This window comes from Pistacia vera, unplaced genomic scaffold (genome assembly GCF_008641045.1).
Source record: "Pistacia vera cultivar Batoury unplaced genomic scaffold, PisVer_v2 Contig78, whole genome shotgun sequence".
NCBI lineage: Eukaryota > Viridiplantae > Streptophyta > Magnoliopsida > Sapindales > Anacardiaceae > Pistacia > Pistacia vera.
This window is the reverse complement of record NW_022196645.1, coordinates 2,857,598-2,879,657: the sequence shown is the minus strand read 5'-3', so window position 1 is coordinate 2,879,657 and position 22,060 is coordinate 2,857,598. Positions and strand designations below refer to the sequence as shown.

Below are 22,060 nucleotides of genomic sequence, written 5' to 3'. Positions count from 1 at the left end.
AAAATTACGTCGTTACCTCTACTTTTGTAATTGAATGACAAACCCTTTAACAATTAGGGTTAGTTATACCCAATACTAGGGTCACAACATTCTTTACATATAGCTTACATTACATAAGCTTTATCGCTGATCACTTTCGCGCTTTGTATCAATAAACTTGTATCTTGATTCCATTGGTCAGCGGGAACTACCAAGCAATAAAGTCCGCATCTTTTAACCCTTCTCCATAACCGCTTACGGCAACAAATTTCATTGTATATATCTACATATTATAAACTGTAAATATATAGCTTGTGCCTTGTGATTAACACGGCCGGCCATATTGTTTATACCAACCATCTGTCTCTTTCTATTATATATATGTGCATGGGATCAGGGTAGTAAATCATTCTATTCCTTACCATTCTCCTGTTTTATCAAACATGGAGAACAAAATTAGAAAAGTGTTGCCAACCATGGCTGCAATCCTCATTAGTCTCATTTTGACGTGCAGTTTCTCTCAGGCAGTAGCTATGACGAGCAATGAAAATGAGGTAAGTGGCTTATCAACTTACATCGTTCAAGTGAGGAGGCCAGAAACTGGAGTGTCAATGCAATCATCAGATAAAGAAAGCTGGTATCATTCATTCTTACCAGTTACCACCCCAACCTCAAACCACCAACCACCACGAATGGTGTATTCCTACAGAAATGTGGTTAGTGGTTTCGCTGCAAAACTGACACCAGAGGAAGTAAAAGCCATGGAAACCAAGGATGGGTTTGTATCAGCCCATGTTGAAAAAAAATTGCCTCTTCACACAACTCACAGTCCTAGCTTCTTGGGTTTGCAACAAAATTTGGGATTTTGGAGAGAATCAACTTATGGCAAAGGAGTGGTTGTTGGAGTTTTGGACACAGGAGTAACTCCGGGCCACCCTTCATTCAGTGATATAGGAATGCCTCCACCGCCAGCAAAATGGAAAGGGAAATGTGAATTCACTGGGACGGCTTGTAATAACAAGCTAATTGGGGCGAGAAATTTCGGCGACGCTAGTCCTCCTCTTGATGAGGAAGGGCATGGAACTCACACTGCAAGCACAGCGGCTGGGAATTTTGTGGAAGGTGCCAATGAGTTTGGTCAGGCAAACGGCACGGCAGCTGGCGTGGCGCCTTTAGCTCATTTGGCGATTTACAAAGTTTGTGGTGATGTTGGTTGTGCTGAGAGTGACATTTTGGCTGCAATGGACACTGCTATTGATGACGGTGTTGACGTGCTTTCGCTTTCACTTGGTGGTGGTTCTGTGCCATTCTACGCTGACTCTATTGCACTGGGTGCATTTAGTGCTATTCAAAAGGGCATTTTCGTAAGCTGCTCAGCAGGAAATGAGGGACCATTTTATCAATCTTTGTCTAATGAGGCTCCATGGATTCTTACAGTTGGAGCAAGCACTATTGACAGAACCATAGTTGCATTAGCACAGCTTGGAAATGGCCAAGTATACGTTGGTGAATCTATATTCCAGCCAAAAGACTTCCCTGTCAAGCAATTGCCCCTCGTTTATGCAGGTGCTAATGGTAATGAATCATCTGCATGGTGCGCACCAGGATCATTGCAAAATAGTGATGTTCAGGGCAAGGTAGTGTTGTGTGAGAGAGGTGGAGGAATAGCTAGACTTGAAAAGGGACAAGAAGTGAAAGATGCTGGTGGTGCCGCCATGATTCTCATGAATGACGAGCTTAATGCTTACAGTACCTTAGCTAATCCGCACGTACTTCCAGCAACACATGTCAGTTATGCTGCAGGATTGAGTATTAAAGCCTATATAAACTCAACATCCTCACCAACGGCCGCAATCGTGTTTAAAGGAACTTCAATTGGCAAGAAATCTGCTCCTGAAGTTAGTGCTTTCTCCTCAAGAGGTCCTAGCTTAGAAAGCCCTGGAATCTTAAAACCAGACATTATCGGACCAGGGGTGAACATTTTAGCTGCCTGGCCAATTTCCGTGGAAAACAACACCAACACAAAATCAACATTTAACATGATTTCCGGAACCTCAATGTCTTGCCCTCATCTAAGTGGTGTCGCTGCTTTGCTCAAAAGCGCACATCCTGAGTGGTCACCAGCTGCAATAAAATCTGCCATCTTGACAACTGCTGATATATTGAATCTTGAAGGCAAGCCCATTATTGACCAAAATCTTCTTCCAGCAGACATTTTTGCGGTTGGTGCAGGGCATGTTAACCCATCAAAAGCAAATGATCCGGGGCTTGTTTACGACATCCAACCAGACGATTACATTCCCTATTTATGTGGCTTGAATTATACAGACCAACAGGTAGGATCCATTGTACAGCGTAATCTACAGTGCTCAAATGTGTCAATCATACCTGAAGCAGAGCTAAATTACGCTTCATTCTCTATCATATTGAACTCTACAACTCCTCAGACATACACAAGAACAGTAACAAACGTTGGCCAAGCTCAGTCATCTTACTATCCTATGATTGTTGCACCACCAGGAGTGGACGTAAGTGTGAAACCTGACGGGATTATGTTCACAGCGACGAACCAGACGGCGAAATACTCCGTGACATTCACAAAAATTCAGAACATTGATGCAGAGTTTGCCCAAGGATATTTGAATTGGTTTTCTAATGAGCACACCGTCCGCAGCCCAATAGTTGTGATTTTTGAATGAGGAATTAGTTAGTATGAATAAGATTTCAGTGATGAAACCGTATCTATCATAATTTGTTTTTAATAACTGAAAGAGAAATGATCAAAGATGTTCTTTTTCTATTGTTCAATAAATTAAGTTTACAAAAGCTTGCAGTAGAGGTGTATGTATTCCGAGGTGGGATAAGACAGTTTTTTTAAAATAAAATTTGAAGACATCTTTACCAATATCAACACTTACATAAGAGACGCTGCTAATAAATTTTAAAATAACAGATTTATTTTTATTTACTCTAGAGGTTTATAGATGATCAACAAACCCTTTTTTTAATACTAATTTTGGACCAGTAAATTAAAAGCTCATGAAAGATTTAAATTAAAAGACTTAATCACTAGTATTAAGTTGTAGTATAAGAAAGAGTAATCGACATGTTCCCACCCAAAGATTAGTGAAATGACAGGTTTTCACCCTGGTCTTATTTATTCCAAATTTTCATCTTTAAATTAATACCGTTAATGATTTTTAGGTTTTGACATAGTATAGATAGTGTTATTATCAAATTTCCATTGACAAATAAATTAATAAACTGCCTTTTAACCTTCAAATTTGTAGAATTGAAAAATAATCATCTTACTTTCAAATTTATTTCAATAACACCTTCTTTTTCAACATTTCTCTTCTCCGTGGCGCATTCTAGCAGGCGACGACGCATGTTAGCAACATTGTCCCTAACCGTTTTCTAGCACTTTTTGGAGACGAAAATTGCCCCTACCCCATTTTCCTACTCCCCAGTGCCTCACCATCCCAACCCACTACCCCTCGACCACCTTGACTCCCCTTTTCGCTATCACCCTTCACCTCAAGTGTCGCACTCCGCCGCTTCTTTCTGACCAACCCCATCACCGAAAATCTTCACTGAGCCCACCATTCGACTCATCAAAGAGCCCTCTCCAATAACCCTATGCTTTTCGTCCCTGATTACTCACCTTTCAACGTCGATTGAAGCCCTCTCTCCCTAGGGTTTTTTTCAGAGCAGGTTGACGATTTGCGGCTTGTTTTTTGGTTTTCCTAGGTTGTTTTGTTGGTCGTCGCCTCTTTCTCTCCTCTTTTCTCTTTCTCTCTCTTTTCCTCTTCTTCATGGCGGGTTTGGGTTGGATTGCAGGGATTGCTGCTATGATGGTTTTGGCTGTTATGACGAATCTGGGTTTTTCTATCACAAGGATGCAATCAAAAAAATTCAAACTTGTAGGGACTATTGGGTAATTTTTTTTTTTTTTTTTTTTTTTTTTTTTTTTAAGGTATGGATATTGGCAACCCATTGGTACAACTTGAACTCAAGACCGGAGGGGTGCTTTCAACCATGCGCCCCTCTATCCATACGGGCACAATGGGTGGTTTTGCTGGGCAATTTCTTAAGGGTGCTTGTGATGTAGAGGGTTATTTTGAAATTTGTATTTTTGTTTTAGATTTAATGTAGTACAAATGACCACTCTACTTTTTGACCGTTATATTAAACGATTTTTTGTTAATTTAAGAATGGGAAACTGGAATAAATGAAAGCAGGGGTAGAAACTTGCCATTTTACTAATCTTTGGGTGAGAACATGTCGTTTATAAGAAATAAAAACTTATTTCGATACCTTCTAAATTTGTAACCGAGTCAACTCAAACCTCAGGGCAGTTTTTGAACGGATTCAACTCAAACCTTGGGCAGTTTTTGGAAGATTTGTCCAAAATCAATATTCAACTTAAATTTTTGAACATTAGTGAAAAATTAACCCAAGCAAATTTTTCGAATATGAACTATTACACAATATCTTTATTTGACATAAAATAAAATATTTTAAAGGAAAATACTAAAGTGTTTTTTTAATTTCCAACTATATTATGTAATAATGAAACACCATTTTATTGTTATCCATGTCTATTGTGAACTTGACAAATTAGTGATCACCCATAAAAAATTCACAGGAAATTACCTTTAAGTTGCTATCGTCAAAACTTTGTTAAATTTAATGAGTGAAAAGGATTACTTTAACCCATAATTCATAATTTTTATATACAAATATATAAAATAAAATTGTTTAAGTTTGAAAAAAGGAAAAAGGTCATTTATGTATTAGAATATAAATTGATAATTGTGAGCTGATTTTTGGCGAATTTTTGAATTATTATGAGATGATTAATTTAAAAGGGTATGTCCACAATAGGGTGAATGTCTTTAGACTAATTCTTGTTCTGGGCTCAGGTAAATGTCTCTGGCCACAAAGCTGCTTCCAGTGAGATTCTATTCGCTTATTGGGAGTCCATTTACCAGCTAGATCAGGACTCGTGGTTCAATATGATGAAATTCTAAAACGTCAATAGAAGTGTATAATTAACAACTATTAATTATTTACTATGAACATATCAATTTTGCAAAAGATAAAGTAGTAATGAATAGAAACCCATTTTCGTAAAGTACTAGGGCTTTAACGAACAGACTGTAGTACTTTCTAAAACCAAGGGGGTTTTGAAAATTGGCCAATAATTTTGGGACTTACTAGTGATATTCAAAAACCCTAATATATCTTAGAGAACAGGAAAACGATGCCGTATACGGAAAGCTTGTCTATATAAACGAGAAACCCTAATATCCCATTCCCTAACCCTAATCTCACTCATCTGCCGCCTCAGCTTCTTTCACTAGGGAACGATGGGTAGAGTCATTCGCGCTCAACGTAAGGGTGCTGGTTCCGTCTTCAAATCCCACACCCACCACCGCAAGGGGCCGGCCCAATTCCGCAGCCTTGATTTCGGTGAACGCAATGGGTATCTCAAGGGCGTTATCACTGAAATCATCCACGATCCTGGGCGCGGTGCCCCACTTGCCCGAGTTACTTTCCGCCACCCATTTCGATACATGAAACAGAAGGAGCTGTTCGTTGCCGCTGAGGGTATGTACACTGGGCAGTTTGTGTACTGTGGCAAGAAGGCCACTCTCGTGGTCGGTAACGTGTTGCCTGTTAGATCTATCCCTGAAGGTGCTGTTGTTTGTAACGTTGAGCACCATGTCGGTGACCGTGGCGTTTTTGCTAGGGCTTCTGGGGATTACGCCGTCGTCATCAGTCATAACCCCGATAACGACACCAGCAGGTCTCTTTATTTTTGTTCATTTATCGTTTTGTTGGTATATATTTTGAGCTGTTATCTATGATTTTGTTATGAGCTTATGTTAATATGTTATGTTGATTATATTTGGGGATTCCATTAATACTGCTAATGCATCCTGTGTTATTGTTGACCTCTGTTGGTTATTGATATCTATTTCATTTCATTCACATGCTATCTGTTTCTAGTAATGTGGAAACTTGATTTGTTGACATTGCTTGTTGTCTATCATATATAGCGATCGTTGATTAATTTTGTCACAAAAGGGGTTTGAGAATTGTGTAATGACATTTATTTAAAAAGTTATAATGGGAAAGATATTTTTTTGTATTCAAAATTTATCGAACTTGGAAGTGTGTTGCAAAATCTTTTGAGATTTGAGATTGAAATTGATTGTACCAGTGGCATAAATAGGTTGAAGAGAATTTGGTATCTCCAGGGTTTTGATGAAGTCCTTTGCAATTTCCGCGGAAAAGTAATTATTGATTTCTTCTTTTCTTTGTCATTAAATCGATGTTGAACTGATGTGTACAGGATTAAGCTTCCATCTGGCGCAAAGAAGATTGTTCCAAGTGGGTGCAGAGCCATGATTGGGCAGGTTGCTGGTGGTGGAAGGACTGAGAAGCCCCTTCTGAAAGCAGGAAATGCATACCACAAATTTAGAGTGAAGAGAAACTGCTGGCCTAAGGTACGTGGTGTGGCAATGAATCCAGTGGAGCATCCCCATGGAGGAGGTAACCACCAGCACATTGGACATGCCAGTACTGTTAGGCGTGATGCACCTCCTGGCCAGAAGGTTGGTCTCATTGCTGCAAGGAGGACTGGTCGTCTCAGAGGACAAGCTGCTGCAACTGCTGCTAAGGCTGATAAGGCTTAGTTTTCTGAGTTTTATTTTCTGCTCTCTATCGACAATCTGTTATCAACCTATTATGGAGTTTTATCAGAGGCTATTTAGCACATTTTACAGTAGAAAGTTTTGTTCAGATTTGAATCTTAAGACGGTTGTTTTCTTTAATTATGTGGGTTTGAAATTTAGATTTATGGTAATTTTCTAATCTTCTTATGTGTTTTGTAAGAATGATTTTGATATCTTTGAATTGGGATGTCATTATCTGATTTAATATGGAAATATTGATATGGAATATGGATGATGAAATGGGATCCATCGTAGAATACAGGGTTGGTCTTGTAATACTGTTAGGCTGTTCAGAGTTGGTAAGATTACTTGATTTTCACTAGTACTTTTTCTGTTTATGGACATACTTGCCTGAGTGGGTTGTGGATTTGCTGCAAAAAAATTCGGATAGATCACCTTGGACAGCCTGGACCTATAATTTGGTTATAGGAAGCTTTAACTACAATGAAATTTGAGAATTTTTTTGCTGTCGGAATCCATTCAGTTTGTTCAAGTTCAACTTTCTCCGGTGCTATGATTAAGTTGATTTATAAAAGTATGGAAGCAATTTTAGTTCTCTTAAATCTTAATCAGTGATTAGAAACGTATTACAAAAGAATAATGTTATGTCAACAACTCTCTCTCACTACGCCAATGTAGCACCTGACCTGTTACTGTCATGGTAGCTCTACCACACCCAGGGTTGGAAAACAATTTTGATTAGACCAAAGAAAAGAAACGATTGTGTCTTCATAGGGAACGACCGTTTCTTATAAAGGTATGATCGTTTCTTACATAAGGAATTGTCGCTTCTCCGTTAGTCAAAAGGAGGAGAAGAAAAAGAGAAAAAAGAAGAAGAATAAACGATTGTTCCTTCAAGGAACAAACATTTTCCTTCAAGGAACAGTTGTTCCTTATGGAAGGAACAGTCGTTCCTTCGTAGGGGATGGTCGTTCCTTTGTAGGGGACGGTTGTTCCTCCTCTAAGAACAACCATTTGTTTCCCGTAGTGCTTGGATGTCCTGGTGTCGTGGGAGATTACGTGACAGTGCTAATCTGTTGACACGTAAGGTTGTAATAGAGGTTTGTAAGAGAGGGTTGTTGGCGTAGCATTACTCTTTACAAAAATATCCTTGAAAATCACATGTAATTTTTATAAGTTTGAAATCTTACAAAAACACCTCAAACACCATCGTTGCCATCAACGAATAGGGCTTGTTTCGGACGACGACAACACTCTCCCTCACCACGAAAACACTCCTCTCAACCTTGTGGCTAAAACCCATCTCACCATTCCCCCCTTCGCCCCCTTCGCCTCCCCAATCGTCGGCGACAGCGGGCTTTAGCTGACAACATTGTTTTATGATTTTTGGTTGATTCACTCACCAGAAATTGACACCGTTGCCACCATTCCACTCGCCTCTCCAATCGTCGATGACAATAGGCTTTTGCTAATGACATTGTTTTTCGNAGGGTTGGTCTTGTAATACTGTTAGGCTGTTCAGAGTTGGTAAGATTACTTGATTTTCACTAGTACTTTTTCTGTTTATGGACATACTTGCCTGGGTGGGTTGTGGATTTGCTGCAAAAAAATTCGGATAGATCACCTTGGACAGCCTGGACCTATAATTTGGTTATAGGAAGCTTTAACTACAATGAAATTTGAGAATTTTTTTGCTGTCGGAATCCATTCAGTTTGTTCAAGTTCATCTTTCTCCGGTGCTATGATTATGTTGATTTATAAAAGTATGGAAGCAATTTTAGTTCTCTTAAATCTTAATCAGTGATTAGAAACGTATTACAAAAGAATAATGTTATGTCAACAACTCTCTCTCACTACGCCAATGTAGCACCTGACCTGTTACTGTCATGGTAGCTCTACCACACCCAGGGTTGGAAAACAATTTTGATTAGACCAAAGAAAAGAAACGATTGTGTCTTCATAGGGAACGACCGTTTCTTATAAAGGTATGATCGTTTCTTACATAAGGAATTGTCGCTTCTCCGTTAGTCAAAAGGAGGAGAAGAAAAAGAGAAAAAAGAAGAAGAATAAACGATTGTTCCTTCAAGGAACAAACATTTTCCTTCAAGGAACAGTTGTTCCTTATGGAAGGAACAGTCGTTCCTTCGTAGGGGATGGTCGTTCCTTTGTAGGGGACGGTTGTTCCTCCTCTAAGAACAACCATTTGTTTCCCGTAGTGCTTGGATGTCCTGGTGTCGTGGGAGATTACGTGACAGTGCTAATCTGTTGACACGTAAGGTTGTAATAGAGGTTTGTAAGAGAGGGTTGTTGGCGTAGCATTACTCTTTACAAAAATATCCTTGAAAATCACATGTAATTTTTATAAGTTTGAAATCTTACAAAAACACCTCAAACACCATCGTTGCCATCAACGAATAGGGCTTGTTTCGGACGACGACAACACTCTCCCTCACCACGAAAACACTCCTCTCAACCTTGTGGCTAAAACCCATCTCACCATTCCCCCCTTCGCCCCCTTCGCCTCCCCAATCGTCGGCGACAGCGGGCTTTAGCTGACAACATTGTTTTATGATTTTTGGTTGATTCACTCACCAGAAATTGACACCGTTGCCACCATTCCACTCGCCTCTCCAATCGTCGATGACAATAGGCTTTTGCTAATGACATTGTTTTTCGATTTCTGGTTGATTCACTCACTGGAAATCAACGTTGTTGCCACCATTCCACTCACCGACCATTCCTCTTAAAATGCCCTAACATGCCAACCTTCAATTATTCACAGATTGATGTCTTAATTTCTAAGGTTTTGAATGAATAAGAAAATTTGTAACCCAAACCGATGAAGGCTCTAGGTCATGGTTCAATCGATCGGGTCGGGTCGGGTTCCTAATTACTATTCTTAACCACATTGATTCCAATTATGAAAATTGTAAATCAACCATTTGCATTTTATAGGAATATATGTACTTAAAAGCGCTTCAATTATAATGTATAATAATGTTAGAGGTACAAAAAAAAATCTTATATTTATGTACAAAGTGATGTGACAGGAAATGAATGGAAGAGTAAATATAAAAAGGTCAAATTCATCATACTCACTCTTCTATTAGTTTTATGTCATATAATTTTATAAAGAAATCTTTGTAAGATTCATTTGTAGCTTTAGTATTGGTGTTGGCTACGCTATATTTAGGTGGTTAATCTTGATTCAATAGCAAGTTATGCCATCAAAATATTATTACTGAATTAACTTTTACAGCGTATGCAATCAAAATAATGGTCATCATTATTAATAGATTACTATTCACAATTTTTTAAGTTATAAGTAATTTGATATTATTCCATTATTGGGATATTAATTATTATTATCTATATTATAATTATTAATTATTATCGTATTATTTTTATTATATTAATAGCATATGAACCTACTTTACTACGCCTTGCCTAATAAAGAGATACTTGCTCTAATGGATTCAGGTTTCACAATACAAAGCCCGAGTAGAACCTCAAACTTACTCTAACCCAGGCTGTTCATTCATTCGCACCATGAATCTTTCACAGACAAATCTCTCTTTACCTTACATACTTTCTCTGATTCTACTAACCATTTCATTAGCCGATAAATCATTCTGCATTCGGTTTCCTGATCGGATCACAAATACCGTTCAGGACCCGCCGGACCACCCGTTAAACACAGCTGTTTTTGCCCTTGGTTGTTTCTGGAGATCGGAAGCTGTTTTCGGATGCTTAAACGGAGTTGTACGTACCACCGTTGGATACGCTGGCGGATCCAAAACCAACCCCGACTATCGGAGCTTGGGTGATCATGCCGAGTCCGTGCAGGTACTGTTTTTTTAATTGATTATTGGTACATCACATTCTTAAATTCTTATAAATATTTGATTTTTTTTTTTTTAATTTTCCTAATTACCAAGTTTAGGACGCTGTTTGGCTATGGATCTATCTGTTTTTTTTTTTTTCCCAAAAATGTACAGTAATTGAGTCAATATAGTGTGACTTTTGATTTCAAGCTAATTAGTTGGTGATAAGGTAATAGAGGCTACTTGTTGCCTAAATATTCTGGTAATGTAGCTATGCAACGTTGTGATGTGAAGTGAATGATATCATTTTATATTTCATTATGCGGAGCTTGTTTCAGTCTTTGATCGATAAGCTCTAGGTTTTAGATTTTGTTGAACTAGTTTAGTTTTAAGTTACTATTCTGAAATTATTCTCTCTTGGGAGATCTTACACATTTTCAATCGGTGGGTTATAAATTTCACAATATCATGTGATTTTAGATTGTTTTTCAAACTACTTCAGCTTTCTTACCATAAAATTAAGCATTGAGATTATTTCAGAATAATTAGCCTTAAAGAGAAGGGTCTTGATTCCTATTCAATACTTTGACTGAAGTCTTTTCTTTCTTTGAAATCAATTTCAGTAGGGACAGTTGCTTAGCCTGGTGAAGAATATGCTATCTCCTAAACATTAGGATCTTTTTAACATTTTAACTGTTGGCAGAATAACACTACGAAAATGCTATTGCATCAATAAATTGGTCAATGTCTGGTTTGTTACACAACAGCCATAATAGATGTCCTTCCTTCCTAAGATTAGTTCTAGAGATGCCATGTATTTACTAGAGGCGAAAAGTGTTTCATCAGCTTTTAAACATCAATGTAGGTCTTTGTGTTCATTACATGCTAAAACTTGTATGATGATTGACATGGACATCATGGATACTAGTTTATCTTAATATCCTCACAAGTGATTTTCTTTACATGCATTTATTGCTAAATTCTTAACTCAGCCTTAATAGATATGAAGTAAATTAGTTGAATACCCAATCCTATTTTTTTTTTTTAACTTATTCAAGCATATATCAGGCCTCGTGACAAAGTTACATTTTCCTCCTATTACTTTCTATGCAGCTTCTATCAATCTACTATGTTTCATTCTCTATGCGTATGGAAATTTGTTTGATATGGTTTTTTGAATGCTGTGAAGGTTGAGTACGATCCTAGGTTGATCACTTTTAGGGAACTTTTGGAGGTTTTTTGGTCAAGTCACGATTGTAGGCAAGTATTTGGGCAAGGTCCTGATGTGGGTAATCAATACAGGTGGAAATGTTTGCAACCAGCTGCTGTTTGTTCTTTACATTTTCTTTTTCTTGTAATTAATAGCTATTTCTTACTTCATGCCAAAATCTTAGATTATCTGTAAACTATTACTTGTGAACAGGTCTATTATTTTCACAAATGGAACAGATGAGTTCAGATTGGCTTCTCTTAGCAAAGAAAAAGAGCAAATGAAGTCGAAGAGCAGCATAGTGGCTACTCAAATTCAAAAACTTGGAACCTTTTATTCTGCAGAACCTGAACATCAGGTCTATTATATCTTAGTTTCTTCTTCTTATTATTATCTTTTAAAAAGCATAAGTCAACTATTCTTAGTTCTTTTTCTTGCCATTTTTTTCCTTGGAAAAAATTGGACAACCATGTGATTGATTTTGTTACCGTAAATACCTCTTCACCCTCAACCTAATGGAAAAGATACTATGTTTTAATGGAGAACATGAAGCAGATAATGAACTTGAATTGTTTGAGCAATACAGCCTACTGTGGTTGCGCTTGAATTTGCTGCAACATTCTTGTTATTGTTGACAATAAGTTGCTCTCTGTTTTTAGCAAGATGGCAATGATGGGCATGTGATTTCTTTTGTAGTGTTACAACCTAGAAGCAGAAAAAATTAATATCTTGTTTGTTTCAAAGTAAATCACAAACACTATTAGAAGGATATGGCTTCTTTAATTTTTGTATAATCATACCATTGACACGGCTTACAACAGAAAATTATTGGTTAAAACCTTGAAAACACTCACAAACTTTTGAATGCTGTGATTCTGCAGAAATTTGAGCTCAAACGAAATCCTTTCCTTCTTCAGCTGATGGGAAACTTACCTGAAGAGGAGCTTGAGAAGTCAAGTCTAGCTGCAAAACTAAACAGCTATGCAGCGGAGCTTTGCCCTCCAAACGTTCAAAAGTTGATTGATGTTAAGATCAATGATATAATTAGAAAAGGTTGGCCCATTTTGAGAGATGTGTAGCGTGTCTCTGCCATTAGAACTTCGGATCAACATACGTTGCAGTTTACCAGATCAGTGAAATTCTTTACTTTATAAAAACTATTATAACCTTTGTCTATTTATAATATTCTTTTTTTTTTTTTTTTTTTTTCCTAGTGGGTAGCTGATTTGTTACCAAAAAAAATTCAGATAGATCACCTTCGACAGCCTGGTCCTATAATTGGTTATTGAAGCTTTTGAGAGTCTTGGTTATTGAAGCTTTCAGTGAAATGAAATTTGGGAATATGGAAGCCTAGTCCTATGATCATTCAGTCTCTTCATGTTTAGCTTTCTCTGGTGCTATGATTATGTTTAGCTTACTGCTAATTAGAGTATGGATCAAATTATTATTCATGGATTGGATATAGTAGCATATGACTTCTCCTGTCCTGTCCCTTCTACAATAACTATGCTCTTTATAATTAGACTATGTTGTTAATAAGAGATCAAATTATTTCATGGATGGATTTTGGTTTACTGACTCCGACTGTGACTGACTCAATTGCGCATGTTTAGCAATCAAAATATTATTACTGAATTAACCTTTACAGCTTATGCAATCAAAATAATGGTCATCATTTTAATAGATTAATATTATAGACTTCCCAAATGTTCAGGATCCATGATATGAACTTACTTTAATAGCCCTTGCCTAATAAAGGGACAATTGCTCTAATGGTTGAAAAATAATACAGTTATCGAATAATGTGCATCGAATTTATGCACTGAATGACGTGACGTCATTCTGACCGTCGATTGATTATTAATTTCTTTTTTTAAGAAGACATAATGATATCAAGTTATTTGATGTATAAATTCGGTGTGCATTCTTCGGTAACTGTAACATTACTCCTCATGGATTGGGGTTTCACAATACAAAGCCCAAGTAGGACCTCAAACTCACTCTAACCCCAACTTCCCAGAACTTCGCACTGATTTAGTTGCCACACTGACCACCTTGGATGTGAAGGATTTCACGCATTTTTCAAAATTTTGATTTCGTTTTTAGAGAGGTAAAGGAGATTTAAAATCTGAGAGCAGTAGAGAGAAAAGGGCACAATAGAGGTTTTATAGAGGGGAAAAGGATGATGATGAATTTTTATAATATTTATATAATCAATGTGTGACAATCTATCTGTCATTAGTTGGGGCAACAATCTCAACATAATAGTTCATAATTAATCAGTTCGTAATGGGTTTCATCTGATAAAATGTGATTGATGAATTGAGAGAAGTCATGTTAAGGTTATGAAAGAAAGTTTGTGAGAAGAGGTTGTGGATGTAGCATTACTCTAATTAAAAATTAGGGTAATACAATACTTATAATCCAATCTCACAAATTTTCTCTCACAATCCTGATATGACAACTCTCAGATGGGTCTTGTTCTTGTCTGCTCGTTATATGTCTTGTCTATCAAATTATGAATTATCATGTCAAGACTCTGAGATAAAGTTTATAAAATTAGGTTGTGGGTCGATTTTATCCTAAAAATTAATATAAGTTAATTTTTTTTAATTTTATGCTAGTGCCTACAGGTATCACCCGACCCGCTGTAAAAATAATGGGTGGACGGAATACGGGTACGTTTTCCACGGGACCCTAAATACATTAACACTAATCCGCTAAAATTACCTAAGTACGGGCGGAGCCGCGAGTACAGTACCCGTTTTGCAGGTCTATATAAACCTAGTATTACTTGCAGCAGTAAATCTAGTATTACTGGCTGGCATAGCTAAATCCTTTTGTTCCATAACACAAAGAAAGCTCAACTTAACAAATACCATTACACAAACCAAAGCCGAATCTTCAAACCCAGCTCCGGCGAAGGACACACCAGCAAAATATCGACGGCCGGAGAAGGCCAGCCGCTATTTAGTTAGCGTTCTTATGAAGCTCTCACAAAGGAATGGAAGATGTGGTTGGTGCTTTTATGAATCTCATAATTTGCGCTTCACTTGTTATGTTATTGCTGCCGTAGTTTTTTATTTTGAAACTTACTGATCAGATTAGATTTTGTCGAACACTTTGTTGCAGGCAGATCGAGATCTATTCACATTATTCGAGCAATCAAATTACCAGTTATTGGTATGGGAGGAGTTGGCAAGATATTTGGAAGACAACATTCAAAAGTTAGCTTCCAAAACTATTAGTTTAGAGTAATAAAAAGCTTTTATTTTTTGCACAAACCCAAATGAATACTTTTTTGATGATTTCTGGGAAAAAAAGTTCAAAACTTTTGATTTCGGGTTGTGACTTTAGGTTTAATTCCTCTTCTTTGTTTAAAGCTCTTCCCTTTAATATGTTGTTAACAAAAATTCCATTTTCATTGTAGTTATGTCAAAGAAGCCAGGGAAATACCCATAGATCCCCACCAGGTAATATGCTTCAATAAACATATCAATTTAAGAGATAATTTTAGTTTTAAAAAAGAAAATTTCATTTGTACAGGTCCAATTTTTGCCTATTTTAAGACCTTCATACACCATATTGCCAATAAATTTATATATATTTTTTGGTCTACTCTTCTTGTTTACGAGTCTGCCAATTATATTATCCCTCTTTACACCATTGAGGACACTGTAGCGCACTCTCCTTAGCCCTTTTGTGATGATCACTGCAGATGCACCGATTAGCCCTCTATTGATTTTGTTCTTTAATTTACTAAGTGGGTTCTTGCTCTTTTCATTTGTTTGGTATTATTTTTTATATTTGGACTCATTTCCTAAATGGGGTTTTGTGTTAATTTGGAGATCTTAGGCTTAGTTTTTGTGTTTTAGATTGTGGGTTTTAGTTTTGGATGTGAATGCTCTGCAATGACCAGCTGTTAGTAACTATTTATTAGTACTGGTTAAGCCCCATTTTGTGTTCACTGCAGATGCACCAGTTAGCCCTCTATTGTTTTTGTTCTTGAATTTACCAAGGGGGTTCTAGTTCTTTTCATTTGTTTTGTTATTACTTTTCATATTTGGCCTCTGTTAGTTTTGGTTCCTTGACTCATTTCCCAAATGGGTTTTCTGTTAATTTGGAGATTTTAAGCAGAATTTTTGTTGTTTTTTTTTTTGTTTTAGGTTGTGGGTTTTAGTTTTGGATGTAAATACTCTGCAGTGACCTACTGTTGTAATTGTTTATTAGCACTGGTTAAGCTTCATTTTGTGTTCGATTTGCTGTTGTTTTTGTTTGATTGAGAATTTGAAGTTTTGTTGTGGTTAGGTTGGAGTAATCATTTTGTGTCAAAACGAAAGTATCATGTGATTATACCGAAGTGTTATTTGAAGGATGATGTTTTCGATATACAGAATCACCTCTTCCATGGGTTTGGTTGCTTCCCATTAATGGGATTGAAGGTGTTTCATGGGTTTGGTTGCTCCGCATTAATGGGATTGAAGGTGTTTCATGGGTTTGGTTGCTCCGCATTAATGGGATTGAAGGTCTTTCATGGGTTTGGTTGCTCCGCATTAATGGGATTGAAGGTGTTTCATGGGTTTGGTTGCCCCGCATTAATGGGATTGAAGGTCTTTCATGGGTTTGGTTGCTCTGCATTAATGGGATTGAAGGGGGTTGTAAGTATATTTGTGGAAGAGAAATCATGGACCTCTGGGACTGAATTTGTACAATTCTTCCGGTCTAAACTCCCTTATTGGTTGAGTTTCTTTGTGTTTGTGAACATTAACAAATGCTAGTTATGACGGAATATCACTGTTGAAGATGTGTCAAAGAAGAAGGTCCATGGATCTTGGCCTACTCCATGGACTCGCATATGGGCATCCATGATTTAGTAGATGGGGGATACAGACTCTACCATGGAAGGCTATTCGGCTAAGAAAGAGTGAAAAAACTTGTTTTTCTCCCATTTCCACTTGGTATACTCAATCCAACCACACAAAATTTACATCTAAAGTAGATGTCTTTTCAAGTATAAACCTAGGAAACTTTTGTTTTGGCGTCCCCCACTGTTGAAGATGTGTCAAAGAAGAAGTCCATGGATCTTGCCCTACTCCATGGAGTTGCATACGAGCATCCATGGTTTGGTAGATCAGGATACATACTCTGCCATGGAAAGCTGTTCGGCTAAGAAAGAGTGAAAAAACCTGTTTTTCTTCCCATTTCCATTTGGTATACTCAATCCAACGGCGCAAAATTTACATCTAAAGTAGATGTCTGTATAAACCTAGGGAACTTTCGTTTTGGCGTCCCGCACTCTCTGCCTTGTGGTGCAGATTTGTATCATCACACATATCAAATTATCTTGTTTCTTTTACAAAAAAAGACATGGATATTTATCTAAAGCTTTATGCTATTTCAGTGTAAGATCTAACATTTGTACCTTAAATATTCTCAAAATTGTAAATTAAGTACTCTTAAAGTCTCAATTCATGCATCAGTACGAGGTTTTTCTACTATATATAAGATAGAGAAATACTAATATTTATCAATCTATTAACAGAACTGGAATCTAATCAAAGCAAACTACATGTTATTTATGATAACATTACAACGAAGCGACCACCTTGAACCATCATCTTAATTCCTGTATGGTTGATCTCCAATAAAAAAAAGAGAATGTGATTCTTCATCTTCTTCTTGTCGATGTTGACCATTTAAATTTGACTGTTTATAAAGAATGAAAAAAAGAAAGAAAGTTACATTAAATATACTTTGTTATATTAAATATGTAGGAATTGAAGTACTTACTGAAGGTGTGATCATCAAGCTAGCCATTTCTTCTTTCAAAATATCCCTCTGTTCTCTCAAAGTATCCACGTTATATTCGGAAAACACTTCACAAGCACACGAAACTTTTGAAGGAAATGGATGCTTTGGCGGCATTTTTCCGAGTGATCGAAGTCTTTGAGAATCGATTCCCTTTGATAAGCTACTGATATTCTGTTCTTTGGCAGCCTGTTACAGTATTACAATGTCAATTAAAGGACGACGTCTTTAGCAAAACTTTATTACGTACGTACATGATTTACGATTCTGTAGTATTTTAATACAAACGACAACTACCAAAATCCTTCCAAAGTTTGTCAGACATTTAATAAGATTACATATTAACAACACTACGTAATTACTACCAAATCCATTAAATTGTAGAAAAATATTCCCATTTAACAAGCCAAAATCTCAACTTAAGTCGGTGGCCTTGTGATTGAACGGTAAGACTTTAATTATTTGGATAGATTACTCAGAGATAGTCCCATAAAAGTGATTATTATTATATTTGTGATTTACTTGATCTATTGGATTTATAACGTATTCAATAGATCCTGATAATTAGTTGAGATGCATACAAATTAGCTATATTTATGACTTACTTCATCTATTGGGTTTTTAGGATGTTCAATTGACACTGAAAATTAGTTGAGATCTACACAAACGGGATATAAACGGGTCTGTTTGGTTTAATATTTTTCACTATCATATTCATACTATTTTCAAAATACCAGTTTGTTTCCCTATTCTGAAAATACTAGTATATTTTATTCAACCATTTAAACCCCTTAAGTTTATTAATTTAACTAAACACCCCCCAAAAAAGTTTAAAAATTGACAAAAACACTCCTACCTACCCACATTTGCCAGATTCCGGCCATATCTTTGGCCATCGTGGATGACCAAACATGGTTAGATATGGCAGTAGATCTGGCTTTTTCTGGCCAGATCCACCTAGAAAAGGTCATTTCGGCGCACAACCAGCCAGATCCAGCTGGTCATATGCCGATACGACGACTCCGGCCACCCTTTGGCGGTGGTGGCCGGCTGCTGGTATTTAATAGATGGGTGGGGGTGTTTTTGTAATTTTTAATGTTTTTATTACAGAGGTGTTTAGAAATTAACAGACCTATGAGGGCGTTTTTGTTAATTTTTAAATCCTACCTCGTTATTCCCACCAAACTCTAAAAATATAAAAAATACTAGCCATAATACTAAAACAAACACACCCATATGACTTATCTCATCCATTAGGTTCGTATTTTTGAGTGTTTAATGGATATTGTGGATTGGTTGAGGTGGATACAAACTAGTTATATTTGTGACTTGCCTATCCATTTGAATGTTTAATGAACCCTAAAAATTAGTTGAGGTACGCACAAACTGTATAATCGGATTATTAAAAAAAAAAAAAAAATCTCAACTTTCAATAGACGTAATAAACACTTGAGCGCGAGTAATTAAAATTTATTTTTTCACTGAGTTAAAAAAATTGTTTTACGTGAACGCAAACTTCAATCAAAGTGAATGAATGTATCCAAAAGAGTTACCAAAACATCGTTTAAGGGTGAAGACTTGAAATGAAAAGCAAAGCCAAAGATTCAAGAAATTTTAGCAGAACTAAAAGAGCAACCCATCGTGAATAAACAAAACTCCAAAAAGGTTTGAATATTGAGTTACAAAACCTGTCTAGCAGTATTCTGGGCATCACGCTCCATTCCATGAAGGTCCTGGCACCCTTTTGTTCTCTTCATGCTTCAGCTCTGATGAATCCCTATCAAGATTCGAACAAAGAATGAGACATTGTAGGAAATATACGTCAGCTTTTTACTTATTTATGAACTACAGTGTGATTATTGGTGATTAAGAGTGAGATTAGCTCATGGAAAATAATATATTTATCTCAAGTTTTATGCTATTTTGGTGTAACATCTAACATTTATACTTTAACTATTCTCAAAATATGTAAATTAACTCTTATGTCATCTCATCAGTACAAGATTTTTCTGCTATATATATATATATATGATAGACAAAAAGACAAATACTTTATATAAAGAACATGGTCAAAATAATAAGCCAAAATATTAATGTACTAACACATATTATACGTTACAATGTTCTGTTGAAACAACTCTTAAGTCTTAATGCATCATATGACTAAAAAGATATTAGTTAATAATAACACTAAATACTAATCTACAGTACATAAAATTAGAGGAAAGCTGAGGGATGATGAGTAGAAGGTAGAAGGGATGATGAGTAGAGATTTTTTTTAAACAAAAAAGAGATTTTTTTAGGGTAAAGGATGATGAGTAGAAGGTAGAAGCGATGCACCTTTTGATGATTAGAGGAAAGCTGAGGAATTGGAGGAACTTAAAAACAGTAGAAATGAAAGAGTGAAGAAGAAGAAGAATAAGAACAAAGAGAGTTAAAGAGAAAGAAGCTGTTGAAGCTTTTTTCTGTGTCTCTACTCTCTACTATTCTTCGTTCCTGCAATGTCAGGGTGGAAGAAGAGAATAGATTGAAAATAAATAGAGTTCAGGTTTCAACACAGGAAATGTACTTTTACTGCATTGACTAAAACTTTCATCGAAAAAACAGTATAATTTTGCCGTAAAAACAAAATGAAAAAGTTGTTCATGGGTGGACACGTTTCGACCATATAAGAGGTGAGGGACTGATAAGGCCAGTGAGATCAGACGGAGGAGGAGTGGAGAAGTGGACACGTTTCGACCCTATAAGAGGTGAGGGATTGATAGGCCAGTTGGATAAAAGGGTGGAGGAGTGAGTGGAGATGTGGACACATCAGAAAATATTGTACAGAGGTAGATGGATGAAAAATAAATAAGAGGAAGATGAGGGACCAAGTAATCAAGGATACTCTCTGATTTGAGATTTCTCTCATCTCGTGCTTATTTGAACACTCTTGCTCGTACTAATTTAACATGTAGTGGCTCTTGAGACTTCGTTTTCTTGCCCTCTTATTTAATTACTATTCAAGTACCACAACAGTCAGACATCTTATCATTACCCGGTTCCTTTATTTTTCTCGTGATTCTCGCCTTTGCTTTACGGTTTTTTTTTTTTATTTAAATTCAATACAATCAACTTCTCTTACAATCTTAACGTGGTAATTCATAACTGATTAATTCGTAATAAATTTTATCTGTCCAATTATAAGCTATTAGCTATCATATTAAAATTATGAGAGAAAGTTTATAAAATTTGATCCATAATGAATACCATTCAAAGACTAGGTACGCCCAAATCTATTAGGTTATAAGAAGGGGATAATACTCTCATTCAATAAAACCTTAATAGGTGAGGAGTCAGATTCACCTCAAATTCTATCATGGTATCAAAGCCTAGGTTAAATTGAGTTGAACGTTTGACGAGCGAGTGAGGAGTTAAAGCCAATAACTACCTTCATCAATAGACATGACCCAACATATAGGCTTGACCGTGTGAGAGAATATTGAAGACCCACATCGACTAGGCACACTCAAATCTATTGGGTTATAAGATGGAGTAATTCTTCTATTCAATAAGGTCTTATTGGATGAGAAGTCAGTCTCATCTTAAATTATATCACAAAGATATCAATCTATTAGCAATATCAAAATGATATCCATAATCATCCAAAGTGAACTCATAAATAATATCCTTCGCAACAGTAGGAACATCATAACAAATCTCTAGCTTTATGATCAGACCCGATGGTAACGATGAATAATAAACTCCTACGACTAATGCAACAACTCTTGCTCCATTTCTAACACGGATGTCCCTCTCCCCTCGGTCGAACGCTCTACTCTACCATAGTCCTTACACATTAGTACAAATATGAACCAACTTTATTAAAAATAAAATTACCATATTAAACAATTTTGTTTGTATTTATCTAATTCTTAGGAATTTCAAAATTCTTTTCTTTTAATTCAAAGAAATTAATACATATTTCATAACCAAAAAAAAAAAAAATCACTCAAACCTAACATCAAAAGATTATATTATAGATAAAAAGATTTCATTAAACGCATTTTTTTTTATAACTAAGGTGTAAGTTACTTATACCTCAAATAATTACTAAAATTCATTGAATATCTTATAAACCCAATAAACGAAACGTAAAATTCGATTATTTTGTGTAACTTTAACATAATACCTTTTATTAATGCTCTGTCCAGATAGTTAATGTCATCCAATCAAAGGATATTATTATTAAAACTTTCCGACAATTTTTCTATTTTAGTGGCTGTCGGCGGAATTGGGACAACTTTAGCGGCCACAAACGAATACAATATAGATTTTAGTTATGAAGTTAATTGTCGGAAGAACAATAGACAAATCAATATCAGAAAATGACAAGAGTAGACTTACTATTCCGATGAAAGTATAGAGCAAGAGGGAGATTCCAAACAACAACCATGTGGGTTGGGTAGATACCCATTAATGGATCCCAGAGACTATCATTCCAACTTTATTAAAAGGAAGATATTTTATCCTTTCAACCTTTAAGTGGAAACCTC

General features: G+C 36.2%; 5 protein-coding genes across 9 annotated transcripts; 4 read left to right on the top strand and 1 right to left on the bottom strand.

Moving 5' to 3' along the window:
* The first annotated feature begins 455 nt into the window (after window positions 1-455).
* Window positions 456-2,678, top strand: LOC116116669 (subtilisin-like protease SBT1.2). The gene has a single exon (XM_031402717.1). It carries the CDS (start codon window positions 456-458, stop codon window positions 2,676-2,678), a length of 2,223 nt encoding a protein of 740 aa, XP_031258577.1.
* A 2,608-nt stretch (window positions 2,679-5,286) lies between these two features.
* LOC116116700 (60S ribosomal protein L8-3) lies at window positions 5,287-6,927 on the top strand. Its single transcript, XM_031402748.1, has 2 exons — window positions 5,287-5,791; window positions 6,341-6,927. The coding sequence occupies exons 1-2, from the start codon at window positions 5,352-5,354 to the stop codon at window positions 6,681-6,683; spliced, it is 783 nt and encodes a 260-aa protein (XP_031258608.1). The 5' UTR covers window positions 5,287-5,351; the 3' UTR covers window positions 6,684-6,927.
* Window positions 6,928-10,140: 3,213 nt separating this feature from the next.
* On the top strand, window positions 10,141-13,027 carry LOC116116695 (peptide methionine sulfoxide reductase A5). Of its 2 annotated transcripts, XM_031402744.1 has the most exons (5): window positions 10,141-10,529; window positions 11,697-11,809; window positions 11,931-12,075; window positions 12,599-12,770; window positions 12,932-13,027. In XM_031402744.1, the coding sequence occupies exons 1-5, from the start codon at window positions 10,233-10,235 to the stop codon at window positions 12,940-12,942; spliced, it is 738 nt and encodes a 245-aa protein (XP_031258604.1). In that variant the 5' UTR covers window positions 10,141-10,232; the 3' UTR covers window positions 12,943-13,027. The 2 variants fall into 2 exon arrangements, with proteins under 2 accessions (XP_031258604.1, XP_031258603.1); XM_031402743.1 differs by lacking the exon at window positions 12,932-13,027 and having other exon boundaries at window positions 12,599-12,920.
* A 1,487-nt stretch (window positions 13,028-14,514) lies between these two features.
* LOC116116630 lies at window positions 14,515-17,170 on the top strand. Of its 4 annotated transcripts, none has more exons than XM_031402688.1 (5): window positions 14,515-14,733; window positions 14,850-14,944; window positions 15,148-15,190; window positions 16,026-16,133; window positions 16,260-17,170. In XM_031402688.1, the coding sequence occupies exons 1-5, from the start codon at window positions 14,703-14,705 to the stop codon at window positions 16,493-16,495; spliced, it is 513 nt and encodes a 170-aa protein (XP_031258548.1). In that variant the 5' UTR covers window positions 14,515-14,702; the 3' UTR covers window positions 16,496-17,170. The 4 variants fall into 4 exon arrangements, with proteins under 4 accessions (XP_031258548.1, XP_031258547.1, XP_031258546.1 ...); XM_031402687.1 differs by having other exon boundaries at window positions 16,026-16,285; window positions 16,370-17,169; XM_031402686.1 differs by having other exon boundaries at window positions 14,516-14,733; window positions 16,026-16,285; window positions 16,328-17,169.
* Window positions 17,171-17,268: 98 nt separating this feature from the next.
* Window positions 17,269-20,016, bottom strand: LOC116116548. Its single transcript, XM_031402605.1, has 4 exons — window positions 19,866-20,016; window positions 19,214-19,302; window positions 17,508-17,714; window positions 17,269-17,423 (listed from the first exon to the last, which is right to left on the bottom strand). Exons 2-4 carry the CDS (start codon window positions 19,280-19,282, stop codon window positions 17,337-17,339), a joined length of 363 nt encoding a protein of 120 aa, XP_031258465.1. The 5' UTR covers window positions 19,283-19,302; window positions 19,866-20,016; the 3' UTR covers window positions 17,269-17,336.
* Window positions 20,017-22,060: the final 2,044 nt, after the last annotated feature.